At 44.2% G+C, this 12,054-nt stretch overlaps 2 protein-coding genes across 4 annotated transcripts; one reads left to right on the plus strand and one right to left on the minus strand.

Annotated features, from left to right (window-relative positions):
- Positions 1-8,210, minus strand: LOC110534093 (V-type proton ATPase catalytic subunit A). Of its 2 annotated transcripts, none has more exons than XM_021618761.2 (15): positions 7,866-8,210; positions 7,202-7,283; positions 6,133-6,261; positions 5,760-5,974; positions 5,500-5,637; positions 5,230-5,381; positions 4,933-5,095; positions 4,675-4,783; positions 2,522-2,644; positions 2,300-2,414; positions 2,031-2,094; positions 1,737-1,940; positions 1,518-1,612; positions 1,240-1,411; positions 1-1,080 (listed from the first exon to the last, which is right to left on the minus strand). In XM_021618761.2, the coding sequence occupies exons 2-15, from the start codon at positions 7,281-7,283 to the stop codon at positions 988-990; spliced, it is 1,854 nt and encodes a 617-aa protein (XP_021474436.1). In that variant the 5' UTR covers positions 7,866-8,210; the 3' UTR covers positions 1-987. The 2 variants fall into 2 exon arrangements, with proteins under 2 accessions (XP_021474436.1, XP_021474435.1); XM_021618760.2 differs by lacking the exon at positions 7,866-8,210 and adding an exon at positions 7,600-7,619.
- A 207-nt stretch (positions 8,211-8,417) lies between these two features.
- On the plus strand, positions 8,418-11,954 carry LOC118966790 (protein shisa-3-like). 2 transcript variants are annotated; one of them, XM_036990505.1, is made up of 3 exons: positions 8,418-8,504; positions 10,206-10,562; positions 11,232-11,954. In XM_036990505.1, exons 2-3 carry the CDS (start codon positions 10,259-10,261, stop codon positions 11,747-11,749), a joined length of 822 nt encoding a protein of 273 aa, XP_036846400.1. In that variant the 5' UTR covers positions 8,418-8,504; positions 10,206-10,258; the 3' UTR covers positions 11,750-11,954. The 2 variants fall into 2 exon arrangements, with proteins under 2 accessions (XP_036846400.1, XP_036846399.1); XM_036990504.1 differs by lacking the exon at positions 8,418-8,504 and adding an exon at positions 9,293-10,117.
- Positions 11,955-12,054: the final 100 nt, after the last annotated feature.

The following is a 12,054-nucleotide window of genomic DNA, read 5'->3' on the forward strand; positions in this document are numbered from 1 at the left end:
TATTGTTCCCAATTCATTTATTTTCTTTAGACTCCATACAATACATGTGACATAAATATACCTTTGTGGAGACAACCGATTCTAACATACACACCATCTCCGTCGCACACATCCACACAACACAAAAACAACATTAACGTCAACAACATCAATATACCCAGAGAGATGGAATAGCAAAAATCACATCTGTGAGGCGGGGAGAGGAAGAGGGCCTCAACCTGAAATAAACAAGGTGCCTCTGTCCCTTTAACCATGTGTACATTCCCATTTTTGTTAACAATCTATTGTTGGTGGTCACACCTGGGAGATGAAAGTGACACTCCACTTGAGAGGCCATGTGTTGCAGCTAGTAGTTAAGTGCAAGTGTAGCACCTGATTGGGGCCCAATGTATATTGGCCTGCAATAACGGCTGTAGTCGTGTGCTCATCATGGATGACGAGGGGGCTGAAGGGAGAGGAGCAGCACATCCATGCGATGTGGTCAGGGATGACGGTATTGTAATGTTAATAGACTAATGGATGAGATTTGGTATCAATGAATTCAAGTTACATTTTTGTAACCTTTATTTAACTAGGCAAGTCAGTTAAGAACAGATTCTTATTTACAATGACAGCCTACCCCGGACGACGCTGGGCCACAATTGTGCGCCGCCCTATGGGACTCCCAATCACGGCTGGATGTGATTCAGCCTGGATACGAAACAGGGACTGTAGTGACGCCTCTTGCACTGAGATGCAGTGTCTTAGACCGTAGCGCCACTCGGGAGAAAATATTCCAGTAGCCTCGTACAAGACAATATGGTGAAATAAAAAGAGCAAGGGTTGTAAACGGGGTGCTTGAACATAGTGTTGGAATGTAGAGGAATGAACACTTAGGAATGACTGAGGTGTGACGGTCACTGCAGCAAGGTTTCACAAAACAGGGGCCACTGAGATACTGCACGGCACAGCACAGGGACTGGGGGGCCTCAGAGGGGAGGTGAGAGCTCAGTCTTCCAGGGTACGGAAGGCGTTCTGCATGTCCTCCAGTAGCTGGGCGTAGTCTGCTTTGATTTTGACCTCGCCCTCCTTCACTGGGTCCTGAAACAACAGAGGTATACAGAGACACTGGGTTTAGGAGACACAGCGAAATGCAATAACACTCAAAGACAAAGTCCAACATTGGATGTGCAAAGAAGACCAGAGGTAGTAGAGGGATTGGGGAAGTTGGTTAAAGCAAGGGGCGGAACAAGCATGTACCTTGAACTTCATGGAGCTGAGCCTGTAGAGGACCTCTCCCATGTGCTCCCTGATCATGGACCAGGTGATCTTGTTGTCACTCTGAGCCGTGGTCTCGACTGCATGTCGCGCCAAGTCGTAGAACGCAATCGTATTGGAGAGGATGCCCACCGTTTTGTAGAAAGGGCAGAACCTTCAGGAAGGGGCGAAAAAGTCAATAAATTAATCAATGCGCGCATAATAACCGACGATTAAGCCAATTTACTATGTCTATGACACACAGATGTGTGTGTATTTACCTGTCGTATGGAGTATAGCCATTCTGCTGCAGGAAGTCATCCTTGAGTAGTTTAGCAACCTCCAATGTGATCTTGTCGGTCTCAGCGAGAGATGCCTGTTGACATGGCAGGGGGCACAGAAATGAGTGCATAGTGCGTGCATACACATGCTCACCATCAACCTAGGCCGTATGTATAAAATCGACCCATAACCTTTATTCACATTGGCCCCTGCCTCACCTTTCCCACAAGCTGCACAATCTCAGCCAGATCCTCCTCCTCCTGCAGGATCTCCTTGGCCTTGGTGCGAAGCGGCACAAACTCAGGGAAGTGCTTGTCGTAGTACTCGTCCAGCGCCCGCGTGTACTTGCTGTAGCTGATCAGCCAGTTCACTGAGGGGAAATGCTTTCTCTGCGCCAGCTTCTTATCCAGACCCCAGAACACCTGTCAGATGGAGATAAAAACAGGAATGAGGAGTAGGAAGGGTACAAGTTTAAATTGTCCAAATTTTAATATATACAATTGAGGCATTACCTGTACAATACCCAGCGTAGCTGAAGTAACAGGATCCGAGAAGTCTCCACCAGGGGGAGACACACTAGGGGAAAATAACAAGGCCAAGTTATTCAGACACTACAGTCTGCCATCACTGTATCATACTGTACGTTCCAATGAGGATTACACTACATGGTCCAGGTATCTGGTGTTGCAGGACTGGTACAGGTCAGAACCCGTCTGACTCTTAGAGTCAGGAGGGAGGGTGATAGAGGTTCTCCCTGCTGGTAGAATGATGAGGTACTCACGCTCCAACAATGCTGACGCTGCCCTCTCTCTCTGGGTTGCCCAGGCACTTCACCCTGCCAGCACGCTCATAGAAGGAGGCCAGTCTGGCTCCCAGGTAGGCAGGGTACCCGCTGTCTGTGGACAAGCAGCACACAGAGCTCTGACAGGCTCAAAATGGCAGACATGTTGCTGTGATAGGGTTAGACAACCATCCTCCATTGCTATTTGCTCAGTGTACTCACCAGCAGGCATCTCAGCTAATCGTCCTGAGATCTCCCTAAGAGCCTCTGCCCATCGGGAGGTGGAGTCGGCCATCATACTGACATTGTAGCCCATGTCTCTGAAGTACTCGGACAGAGTGATTCCTGCAGTGGCACACACAAGTAAGACTCAAAAGCACAGAATCAGAGTCAATACAAGGTTATGAGTGAGTGGTGACTCATCCCCCAACCGTCTAGAACAAAGGAGAGAAATTAGCACAACTACCAACAAAAATGATTTACAACTATAAACTCCAGCAATACTGAACAAAAATATAAACGCAACAAGTGTTGGTCCCATGTTTCATGAGCAGAAATAAAATCACAAAAAGCAAATCTCTCTCATTTTGTGCACACATTTTTTAATATCCCTGTTAGTGAGCATTGTAGGATTTTTTATTAATTTATTTGCAAATTATGGTGGAAAATAAGTATTTGGTCAATAACAAAAGTTTCTCAATAGTTTGTTATATACCCTTTGTTGGCAATGACAGAGGTCAAACGTTTTCTGTAAGTCTTCACAAGGTTTTCACACACTGTTGCTGGTATTTTGGCCCATTCCTCCATGCAGATCTCCTCTAGAGCAGGGATGTTTTGGAGCTGTTGCTGGGCAACACAGACTTTCAACTCCCTCCAAAGATTTTCTATGGGGTTGAGATCTGGATACTGGCTAGGCCACTCCAGGACCTTGAAATGCTTCTTACGAAGCCACTCCTTCGTTGCCCGGGCGGTGTATTTGGGATCATTGTCATGCTGAAAGACCCAGCCACGTTTCATCTTCAATGCCCTTGCTGACGGAAGGAGGTTTTCACTCAAAATCTCACGATACATGGCCCCATTCATTCTTTCCTTTACACGGATCAGTCCTGGTCCCTTTGCAGAAAACAGCCCCAAACCATGATGTTTCCACCCCCATGCTTCACAGTAGGTATGGTGTTATTTGGATGCAACTCAGCATTCTTTGTCCTCCAAACACGACGAGTTGAGTTTTTACCAAAAAGTTATATTTTGGTTTCATCTGACCATATGACATTCTCCCAATCTTCTTCTGGATCATCCAAATGTTCTCTAGCAAACTTCAGACGGGCCTGGACATGTACTGGCTTAAGCAGGGGGATACATCTGGCACTGCAGGATTTGAGTCCCTGGCGGTGTAGTGTGTTACTGATGGTAGGCTTTGTTACTTTGGTCCCAGCTCTCTGCAGGTCATTCACTAGGTCCCACCGTGTGGTTCTGGGATTTTTGCTCACCGTTTTTGTGATCATTTTGACCCCACAGGGTGAGATCTTGTATGGAGCCCCAGATCGAGGGAGATTATCAGTAGTCTTGTATGTCTTTCATTTCCTAATAATTGCTCCCACACTTGATTTCTTCAAACCAAACTGCTTACCTATTGCAAATTCAGTCTTCTCAGCCTGGTGCAGGTCCAAGATTTTGTTTCTGGTGTCCTTTGACAGCTCTTTGGTCTTGGCCATAGTGGAGTTTGGAGTGTGACTGTTTGAGGTTGTGGACAGGTGTCTTTTATACTGATAACAAGTTCAAACAGGTGCCATTAATACAGGTAACGAGTGGAGGACAGAGGAGCCTCTTAAAGAAGAAGTTACAGGTCTGTGAGAGCCAGAAATCTTTCTTGTTTGTAGGTGACCAAATACTTATTTTCCACCATAATTTGCAAATAAATTCATTAAAAATCTTACAATGTGATTTTCTGGATTTTTTTTCATCACCTCTCATCTTTTTAAGTGGGAGAACTTTCACAATTGGTGGCTGACTAAATACTTTTTTGCCCCACTGTGTGTGTGTGTGTGTGTGTGTGTGTGTGTGTGTGTGTGTGTGTGTGTGTGTGTGTGTGTATGTATGTATATAGTCATATATATGACCGATTTCCTTACATGAACTGTAACTCATATATATATATATATATATATATATATATATATATATATATATATATATATAAAACCAAAAGATGCATATCTGTATTCCCAGTCATATGAAATCCATAGATCAGGGCCTAATGAATTTATTTCCATTGACTGATTTCCTTACATGAACTGTAACTCAGAAAAATCTTTGAAATTCTTGCATGTTGCGTGTATATTTTCGTTCAGTGTTGTAATGTGATTGCCTGGTACCTGTGTAAATGGAGGCCTCTCTAGCAGCGACAGGCATGTTGGAAGTGTTGGCCACTAGCGCTGTTCTCTTCATGATACTTTCCACCTTTCCATCCACTTCCATTGTAAGCTATGGAGCAGGGAAGAACACCATTAATCAGACTGAGTACACATCAAACTGGTGATCGGCTATACCAGACATCCTAGTAGTGAAATTCCCTGTAATCTCATGAACCACGTCGTCAATTATTACAATTTGACACGCGTACGGCCACTAACCTCAGGGAAATCTCTCAGCACTTCAGACATCTCATTTCCACGCTCTCCGCAGCCCACATAGATGATGACATCACTGTTGGAATACTTGGACAGGGACTGTGAGATCACAGTCTTGCCACAACCAAAGGCTCCTGGGATAGCGGTGGTGCCTCCCTGGACACACCTGTGAGAACAAGCACAGAGCCAGAAGCAGATGGCTTGTTAGAGGGTTCACTCCAAGGAAGTGTCAGGAGGAAAGGACATAAAATGGAGTGAGTAGAAAAAAAGGAAAATAAAGTAGAGATAGGTATAACTCACGGGAAGAGAGCATCCAACACTCTCTGGCCAGTAAGCAGGGGGTGATTGGCAGGCAGCTTCTCTGTGACCGGGCGAATCTGTCGCACTGGCCAGACCTGGATCATGGTAAACTTCTCCTTCAAACCCTCAAACTCCAGTTCCAGCACCACATCCTGCCGATACACAAACACAATTGACCAAAACAGAGACAAGAGAATGGGATTTAAGCCGTTCACATCCATGTTCCATTATTCAACTGCAAAGACATTTAGTAGGCGGAGGGTGACTCACATTGACATCATAGTTTCCAGGAGGGGCCACGTAGGTGACAGTGCCTCTGCTCCGGGGTGGGAGCATCAACTTGTGCTTGATCAGGGAGTTCTCAAACACCGTGCCATAGATATCCCCACCTGTTATGTGACTGCCAGTCTGAGGTAGAGATGGACAGGGGGAGGAAGAGGACATAATATGTAGATTTAGGAGTTGGATCATATTTCAGTGGGGACACACCTTACACACACACTCACAATGAAAATACATTGTTTTCTTACTCGAAGACTCTGGCCAGGTGTAAACTCCCACTTGAGGTCACGGTTGAGGGCCCCAATGTTGACTCCTCTAGGGATATATATGCTTTGAGTGAGGTCATTGATGTCTTTGAGGGGACGCTGGATACCATCAAAGATGGACCCCATGATACCCGGCCCCAACTCTACAGACAGGGGCTTTCCTGTCCGAAGGACAGGGTCTCCGACAGACACACCAGCTGTGGCGTACATTCAGGAAACCTAACCACATAGCCTATATGCCCAATAAGAGGAACACATCGGAATAGAAGTACACAAGAGTAAGTGAACCATCAACATTAAGTGAAGGTGGATGTAACTCTGTTTAGCAGTGAGCAGGTATGACTGAAAAGGATACAGGTCTCTTCGTAGACCTGAATGGTTGCCATGTCTCCCTCCAGCCTGATGATCTCTCCCACCAGCTCACTGTGGCCCACACGCACAAGCTCGTACATGGCCGCTCCTGCCATGGCGGTAGCTGTCACCACTGTTGGTTAAAACATGTTAGACAAAGAACAGAGGACAGAAAACATGTTATTTGCATGTAGCACTGAGTTTGGATACATGATCATGTGTAAATAGATCATATTTTTGCCATATTGGAACAGAGCAGGCCTAATTGACCAGGGGGAATAATCATGTGCTTAAAACTTTGTTAGCCCACTGAACTAACTCTTAGGTTAGGCATTGGCCTGGGATCCTTGATTGGAAATTTAGACACTGACCTGGACCTAGCCTCTACTCACCCGAGAGTGGAAGACTCCTCTCTCATCTCTAACATGTAGGCTCACTTTTTGTGAACAGTCTCATCACAAGTCAGACTGTTGAATAAATGTAATTTGTATGTACTTTACCTGTTGTCAGCCGACTTTGTCCTTATGTAGGAGGTAATCTGATAATAAATATCCAGAATAGTGTTATTAACCCGGCTTTAAGTACACTGGTGTGTATGTCAGTTTGTATTTTCAATGCCGACGCAATTCACACGCGACTTGTACAATATGTAAACAATGGCTGAGTTTAGCCGAAGCACAGACCAAACGTTGTCCCACGCAATCAGCTGGCAAATTTCACAAGCACTTCCAGCTGATTACGAGGGAACGCCGTTCGGTAGAAAACGGTCAGTTACATTCGGTTAATGTTTACATATTGTGCACCGCGTGAAATGCGACAGGAGATGGAAAATACAAGCAACAGAACATTCCAGCGCCGCAAAATGTCAGGGTAACCACGGGAAAGTGTTGTTTACCCATCTCCACTTCCTACCACCAAAAGGACCAACAGCATGGACAACCGTTAAAGTAAGTTTACATATCATTGTATTCAACATTCTGGCTTGTAGAGACTATCACGTATTTTTACGGGACACTTATTTCAGACTGATATCCATGGAGTAACCATAGTAAAAGTCTAATGTTTAGACAAACCTGGCCCAGAAACTCCATGTACATATCCAAACTCGCTTTCCCTCTCCTCATCACGGATTTTAGGAAGCTTGGAAGTGTCCATCTGCAAAGTGTACAGAGGAAAATCAGAGAGATCAATCATGTGACACTTCACTATAATCATGGTGCATGACACTTAGCTATATTACTTAACTTTTTCAACAAACCAAATTACTTAATGGATTTAAAATAATTCACCATGAACACACAGAATCAAAACACATTTCATTCATTGGTAGAGACATGCATGTAGCTAGGTAAACTAGCTTGCTCAGGTCCTAATACCTGACCCGAGAGCTTTTCTACCATCTGCTTCGCAAAAGCAGGAAACAAACCAGCTAGGATTCAGGAAGCTAGTTAATTAACTAGCCTCTACATACCATATTACAAAGCACCAAAAAAAAAAGTATGAAACGCAGTTTGTTGTTTATCACAAACAAGCAAACCATATAACGTTAGTTACTAGCTAGCTAACCTAGTCGTAGAGTCAGTCAGGTGACACTGACAGACCAGAAAGGTAACAGCTAACGTTAGCTAGCTAAGGTTAGCTAATCTGCGTGGTCTATCATCATTTACTAGCCAGTTGCAATGAATTGACATTCATGTTAGCAAAATAAGTTCGGATAATACGATTCGGTTTGATTACCTTTTCTTACTGTGCAATGTTCCAGGACCCTTAAGAAAATGTATTTTCGAAGGGGATGAGCCGTGATCAGCTGACCAACGCAAGACTATCTTGGGAAACAATTACCATTTTGGCTCAAAGCCCTGTTTTACATTAGGATAGACGGGCTATGGGAGTCAAAATGGCGTAACAGCGCCACAGTTTCAATCCCTTAGCTCGAACGCGGCTGTGGCTGCGTTCTAATATCCTTGAGATTATTTCCTCAATGACATGGTTTACAAGGATACAGTCAGAGTCTAACTATTTCTTTGCATAGCATCTTAGTCAAATTAGATACTCTATTTTTACCCGGTAAATTGACTGAGAACACATTCTCATTTACACCAACAACCTGGGGGATGAATGAGCCAATTGTAAATTATTAGGTAGCCATGATGTTATGAAGGCCAGGACACCGGGGTAAACACCCCTACTCTTACGATACATGCTCATTATCACTGCCCTGGGCAGTGTTGCCAACTCCTCAGTAAGGAAAGTAGCTATTGGCTGTCCTAAAAGTCGCTAAATGACGATATTGCCTAATTTGCATAATTGGCCATGTGCATGTAATTGTGATGGACGCTGTAGGACAGAGGAGTAACATCGTGGGAGAGACAGAAAGTGAGTAACAAAACACCCTAAATATGTTTAGAACTACAAATGAAAACTTGAAAATAAGAGAGCCGCACACTCTTTGAGCTCAGATGCAAAAATGTAATACCAACGTTTCGACAGCCAAGCTGTCTCCATCAGGGTATAATCACAAACACTGCGGGATGACTCGTTTATATAGTGTCAAAAGACACAGGTGTCTGTAATCATGGCCAGGAGTGGCCTAATATCATTGGTTAATAATCAAATATTAAAATGTCATACAAAGAACAGCATACAAACAAATGGATAGCATACGATCATAGATTAATTTGACTATACAAGTTTACACACAATTACAATGGCAAAGTCACAATAATCACAAGAATGGCTTCAGATCAAAGTCTACGTTGAGACCGAAGGGCGCAAGGGTCTTTAAATTAAAGATCCAGGCAGCCTCTCGTTTTAACAATAAATTATCAAGGTCACTCCCTCTCCTAGGGAGGGTGACATGTTCGATGCCAATATAACGCAGAGACGAAATCGAGTGGCCTGCCTCCAAGAAGTGGGCCGCAACTGGATAAGTAAAGTTTTTACACCTAATGGTGCTACGACGCTCTGAAATACGTACTTTTAATTCGCGCTTTGTTTTACCTACATAATTTTTACCACAAGGACAAGTTATAAGATAAATAACTGCATTAGTGGAGCACGTAATAACACTACAAATGAACCTTCTGTCATTCTTTTTTTTTTTTTTTTTTTATGTCACAATTCCAACCCTTTATCCGTGTTTGTTTTTTTAGTTTAGTCTTTTACATTTACATCCCGCCCTGAATGTAAACCAGGGCGGGATCAGCCAGCGGTGGCATTCAGCATGTAGGATTAATCTGCAGTCTGGACAAGGAGGGGCGAACATCTCCTGCTCTGACTGCAGCTGGGAGGGACTGCTGCGCACAACATAAGGACTGGGCCGCCTGTGAGTACTATGGGACGGTGTGGGGCCCACGGCAGCACAACGCTGCTCGTTGAGAAGAGTAAGAACGATATGTGCTTTTACTTCAGTCTCCAAAAGTCTCCAATAACACCAGGAAAAGGCGCTAGATTTGTTGCTTTAAAATAAAATGTGTGCTAGAGGGGTCTGAATACTCACTAAATATAGCGACAAAGTTGCTAAATTGGCAACACTGGCCCATGGGATATATTTTTTTTTTTTAGACCAGAGGAAAGGGTGCCTCCTACTGGCCCTCGAACACCACTTCCAGCCGCACCTGGTTTCCCGTCCAGGGACCGACCAGGACCAACCATGGGGCATATGCTGCTGGCATAGCCTTATTGATATACAATCACTAAGCCTATTTTTACTGTGATAGGCCTACATTGGAAAAATACACTTCGTAGACCTACTAGTCTAAAGTGCCCAGCAAAAATTGTAAGATTCAATTGGCCTAGCAATGACAGGCTATTTGATCAGCAAAATGCATGTCTATAGTCGTGTGTGCTCGTGTAGTACGCTAGCATCTATAAGGATTTCCATTAGTGGTCTAAAATTACTGTGTCCCATGATACAAATTATGGAGAGAACAGATCCACAGAGCAGAACGAACTCATGTTTTGATGCATCACACGGCGTGAATCCAAAGGTAAGCCTATGAGTTCATTTTACATACCTTCCCTGTATGATTCTTTTTATTAGTCTATTCTGGATATGTCTACTTTATTTTCTTTCAGAATGAATTTTGTAATAACAACATACGGACACGGGATTCCTATCTCCAGTTGGAATGAGGACCGTGCGTTTTGCTGTTGGGACTTTCATCAGTCTGATTCTCCAAGTGGGTATGACGCACCAGAGGACGAATGGTGAATATTGCCATGGTTGGAAGGACGCGCAATCTACTTGGCGAGAGGGTTTCCACTGTCCCGAGCGCAATGATCAAAGAGAAGCGGTGATCTGCTGCGGAGCTTGTGGGCTGCGCTACTGTTGCGCACTCATGAGAGCAAGACTGGATCAGGGAAACTGCAACAACCACGAGCAAGTTCAACAGCCTGGCACTTCTGATGACAAGAAAGTTGCCAAGAGCACAGGTAAGTTGTAGCCTAGGCTATTGAAATAGGACCAAATACTTCGATGTTGATCCTTGCATGGTTATTATTATGCTGGCTATATAAGGCCTAGGCTTTTTCGGCATGTTCTCGCTGGTCACACACGGGTTGAATCAACGTTGTCCGTTTACGTCTGTGCCCAGTGGTTAGGTTATTCCTTGATAACACACACCGTGAGATTCCTTGTAGCCTAAAATGTATTGGTGAATGAGAAAGCCGAATGCAGTGTGCTTGAATCCATCCAACCCACCAAATTGCCTTGAAGTGTGGCCTCATGTCCAAGCATTTATTAAACTCTTCGATGTGCAGTTAGCCTACTCCTGCACATCCCGAGAATCATGTTACGACTTGATCTGCTGCCAAGGAGCTTTTCAATGAACTGTTTGTTTTTAGTGTTGCATGTTTTGCACAGTTTACTGACTTACCCTATTAGAATGTTCTACTCTTGAGCAAATTGGAATATGGACACATCCCTGGCCTTGTGAGAACTGAAGAGCAGGGGAGTCACATGACTGTGCATAGTCTATACAACTACAACATATGTACACAGGAAGGTAATCCTTAAAATGTCTTTCCTTTTCACTCTATCTTCCCTTCCACTTCTCTCCTGCCCCCTGTCCTCTTAATTTGTGTTTTAATTTCACTCAGTAGTACCTGTCTATGTTCCCTTTGTGATTGTGGGCTCTTTGTTTCTGGCCTTTATCTTTCTGGGCTCCATGGTGGCCATGGGTGTCTGTCTGAGTCGTAAACAGGAGATCTCCCAAAGCCCAGAAGGTGCTGCTGGTCCCCAGGGTGGGAGTGGAGAGCAGCAGCAGCAGCAGCAGGAGGCTGTACCCATGACAGGGACGTCCTGTGGTTCCACCTCATCTCTCTACCCTCCCAATGCCAGCCAAGCCTGTCCAACTGGATCCTCATGTGTCCACCAAACCTTACAGAGGCAGGAAACTCCCACCAGCCCACAACCCTCCATGGCTCAACCTTCTACCATGCACCCCTCCATGGTGTTTTCCACCCTGGTTCACCCCTCCATGCTTCACCATTCCATAATGCATCCTTATATGGCTCAAATGCCTACTTTGTATACCTCACAAGAGGAAAGCCGTCTTCTACCATCTCCCTGCCCGCCATCTGGCTATACTAAACCCAGACACACTGAAGTGATCATATAATTTGTGGCTTTGACTTTTACAGACTCCAGTGGGGAGTATTTGGGTATTCAAATATGAGTTAGCCAAATGAATACAAATATTGAGGAGAATAATTGCAATTGGTCAATGACCAATAATTCAAGCTTTCACATTTTATTTTGACTTAATGAATGGTATTTATTTGTAAACATGCTGTATATGTGCTACTTTAAACAAACATCACAAATTGCTGACCTATTTCGGATGTTTTGTCCACAATAGAGTTATATTACTGTTAAGTATTTCTGATGCAGCTGTCTAACTCTGTACATAACCCCATCACATGA

The sequence above is a fragment of the Oncorhynchus mykiss genome, chromosome 10 (genome assembly GCF_013265735.2).
Source record: "Oncorhynchus mykiss isolate Arlee chromosome 10, USDA_OmykA_1.1, whole genome shotgun sequence".
Classification (NCBI taxonomy): domain Eukaryota; kingdom Metazoa; phylum Chordata; class Actinopteri; order Salmoniformes; family Salmonidae; genus Oncorhynchus; species Oncorhynchus mykiss.

Excerpts from the sequence above, each read along its gene's own strand:
- LOC118966790 (XM_036990505.1), top strand. The coding sequence starts at position 10,259 with ATGAGGACCGTGCGTTTTGCTGTTGGGACTTTCATCAGTCTGATTCTC. Across the intron at positions 10,563-11,231 it reads GAAAGTTGCCAAGAGCACAG|TACCTGTCTATGTTCCCTTT; the intron begins GTAAGTTGTAGC and ends TTCACTCAGTAG.
- LOC110534093 (XM_021618760.2), bottom strand. Across the intron at positions 5,975-6,132 it reads TCAGGTCTACGAAGAGACCT|CTGGTGTGTCTGTCGGAGAC; the intron begins GTATCCTTTTCA and ends TGTACGCCACAG. Across the intron at positions 4,784-4,932 it reads TGCTGAGAGATTTCCCTGAG|CTTACAATGGAAGTGGATGG; the intron begins GTTAGTGGCCGT and ends CCTGCTCCATAG.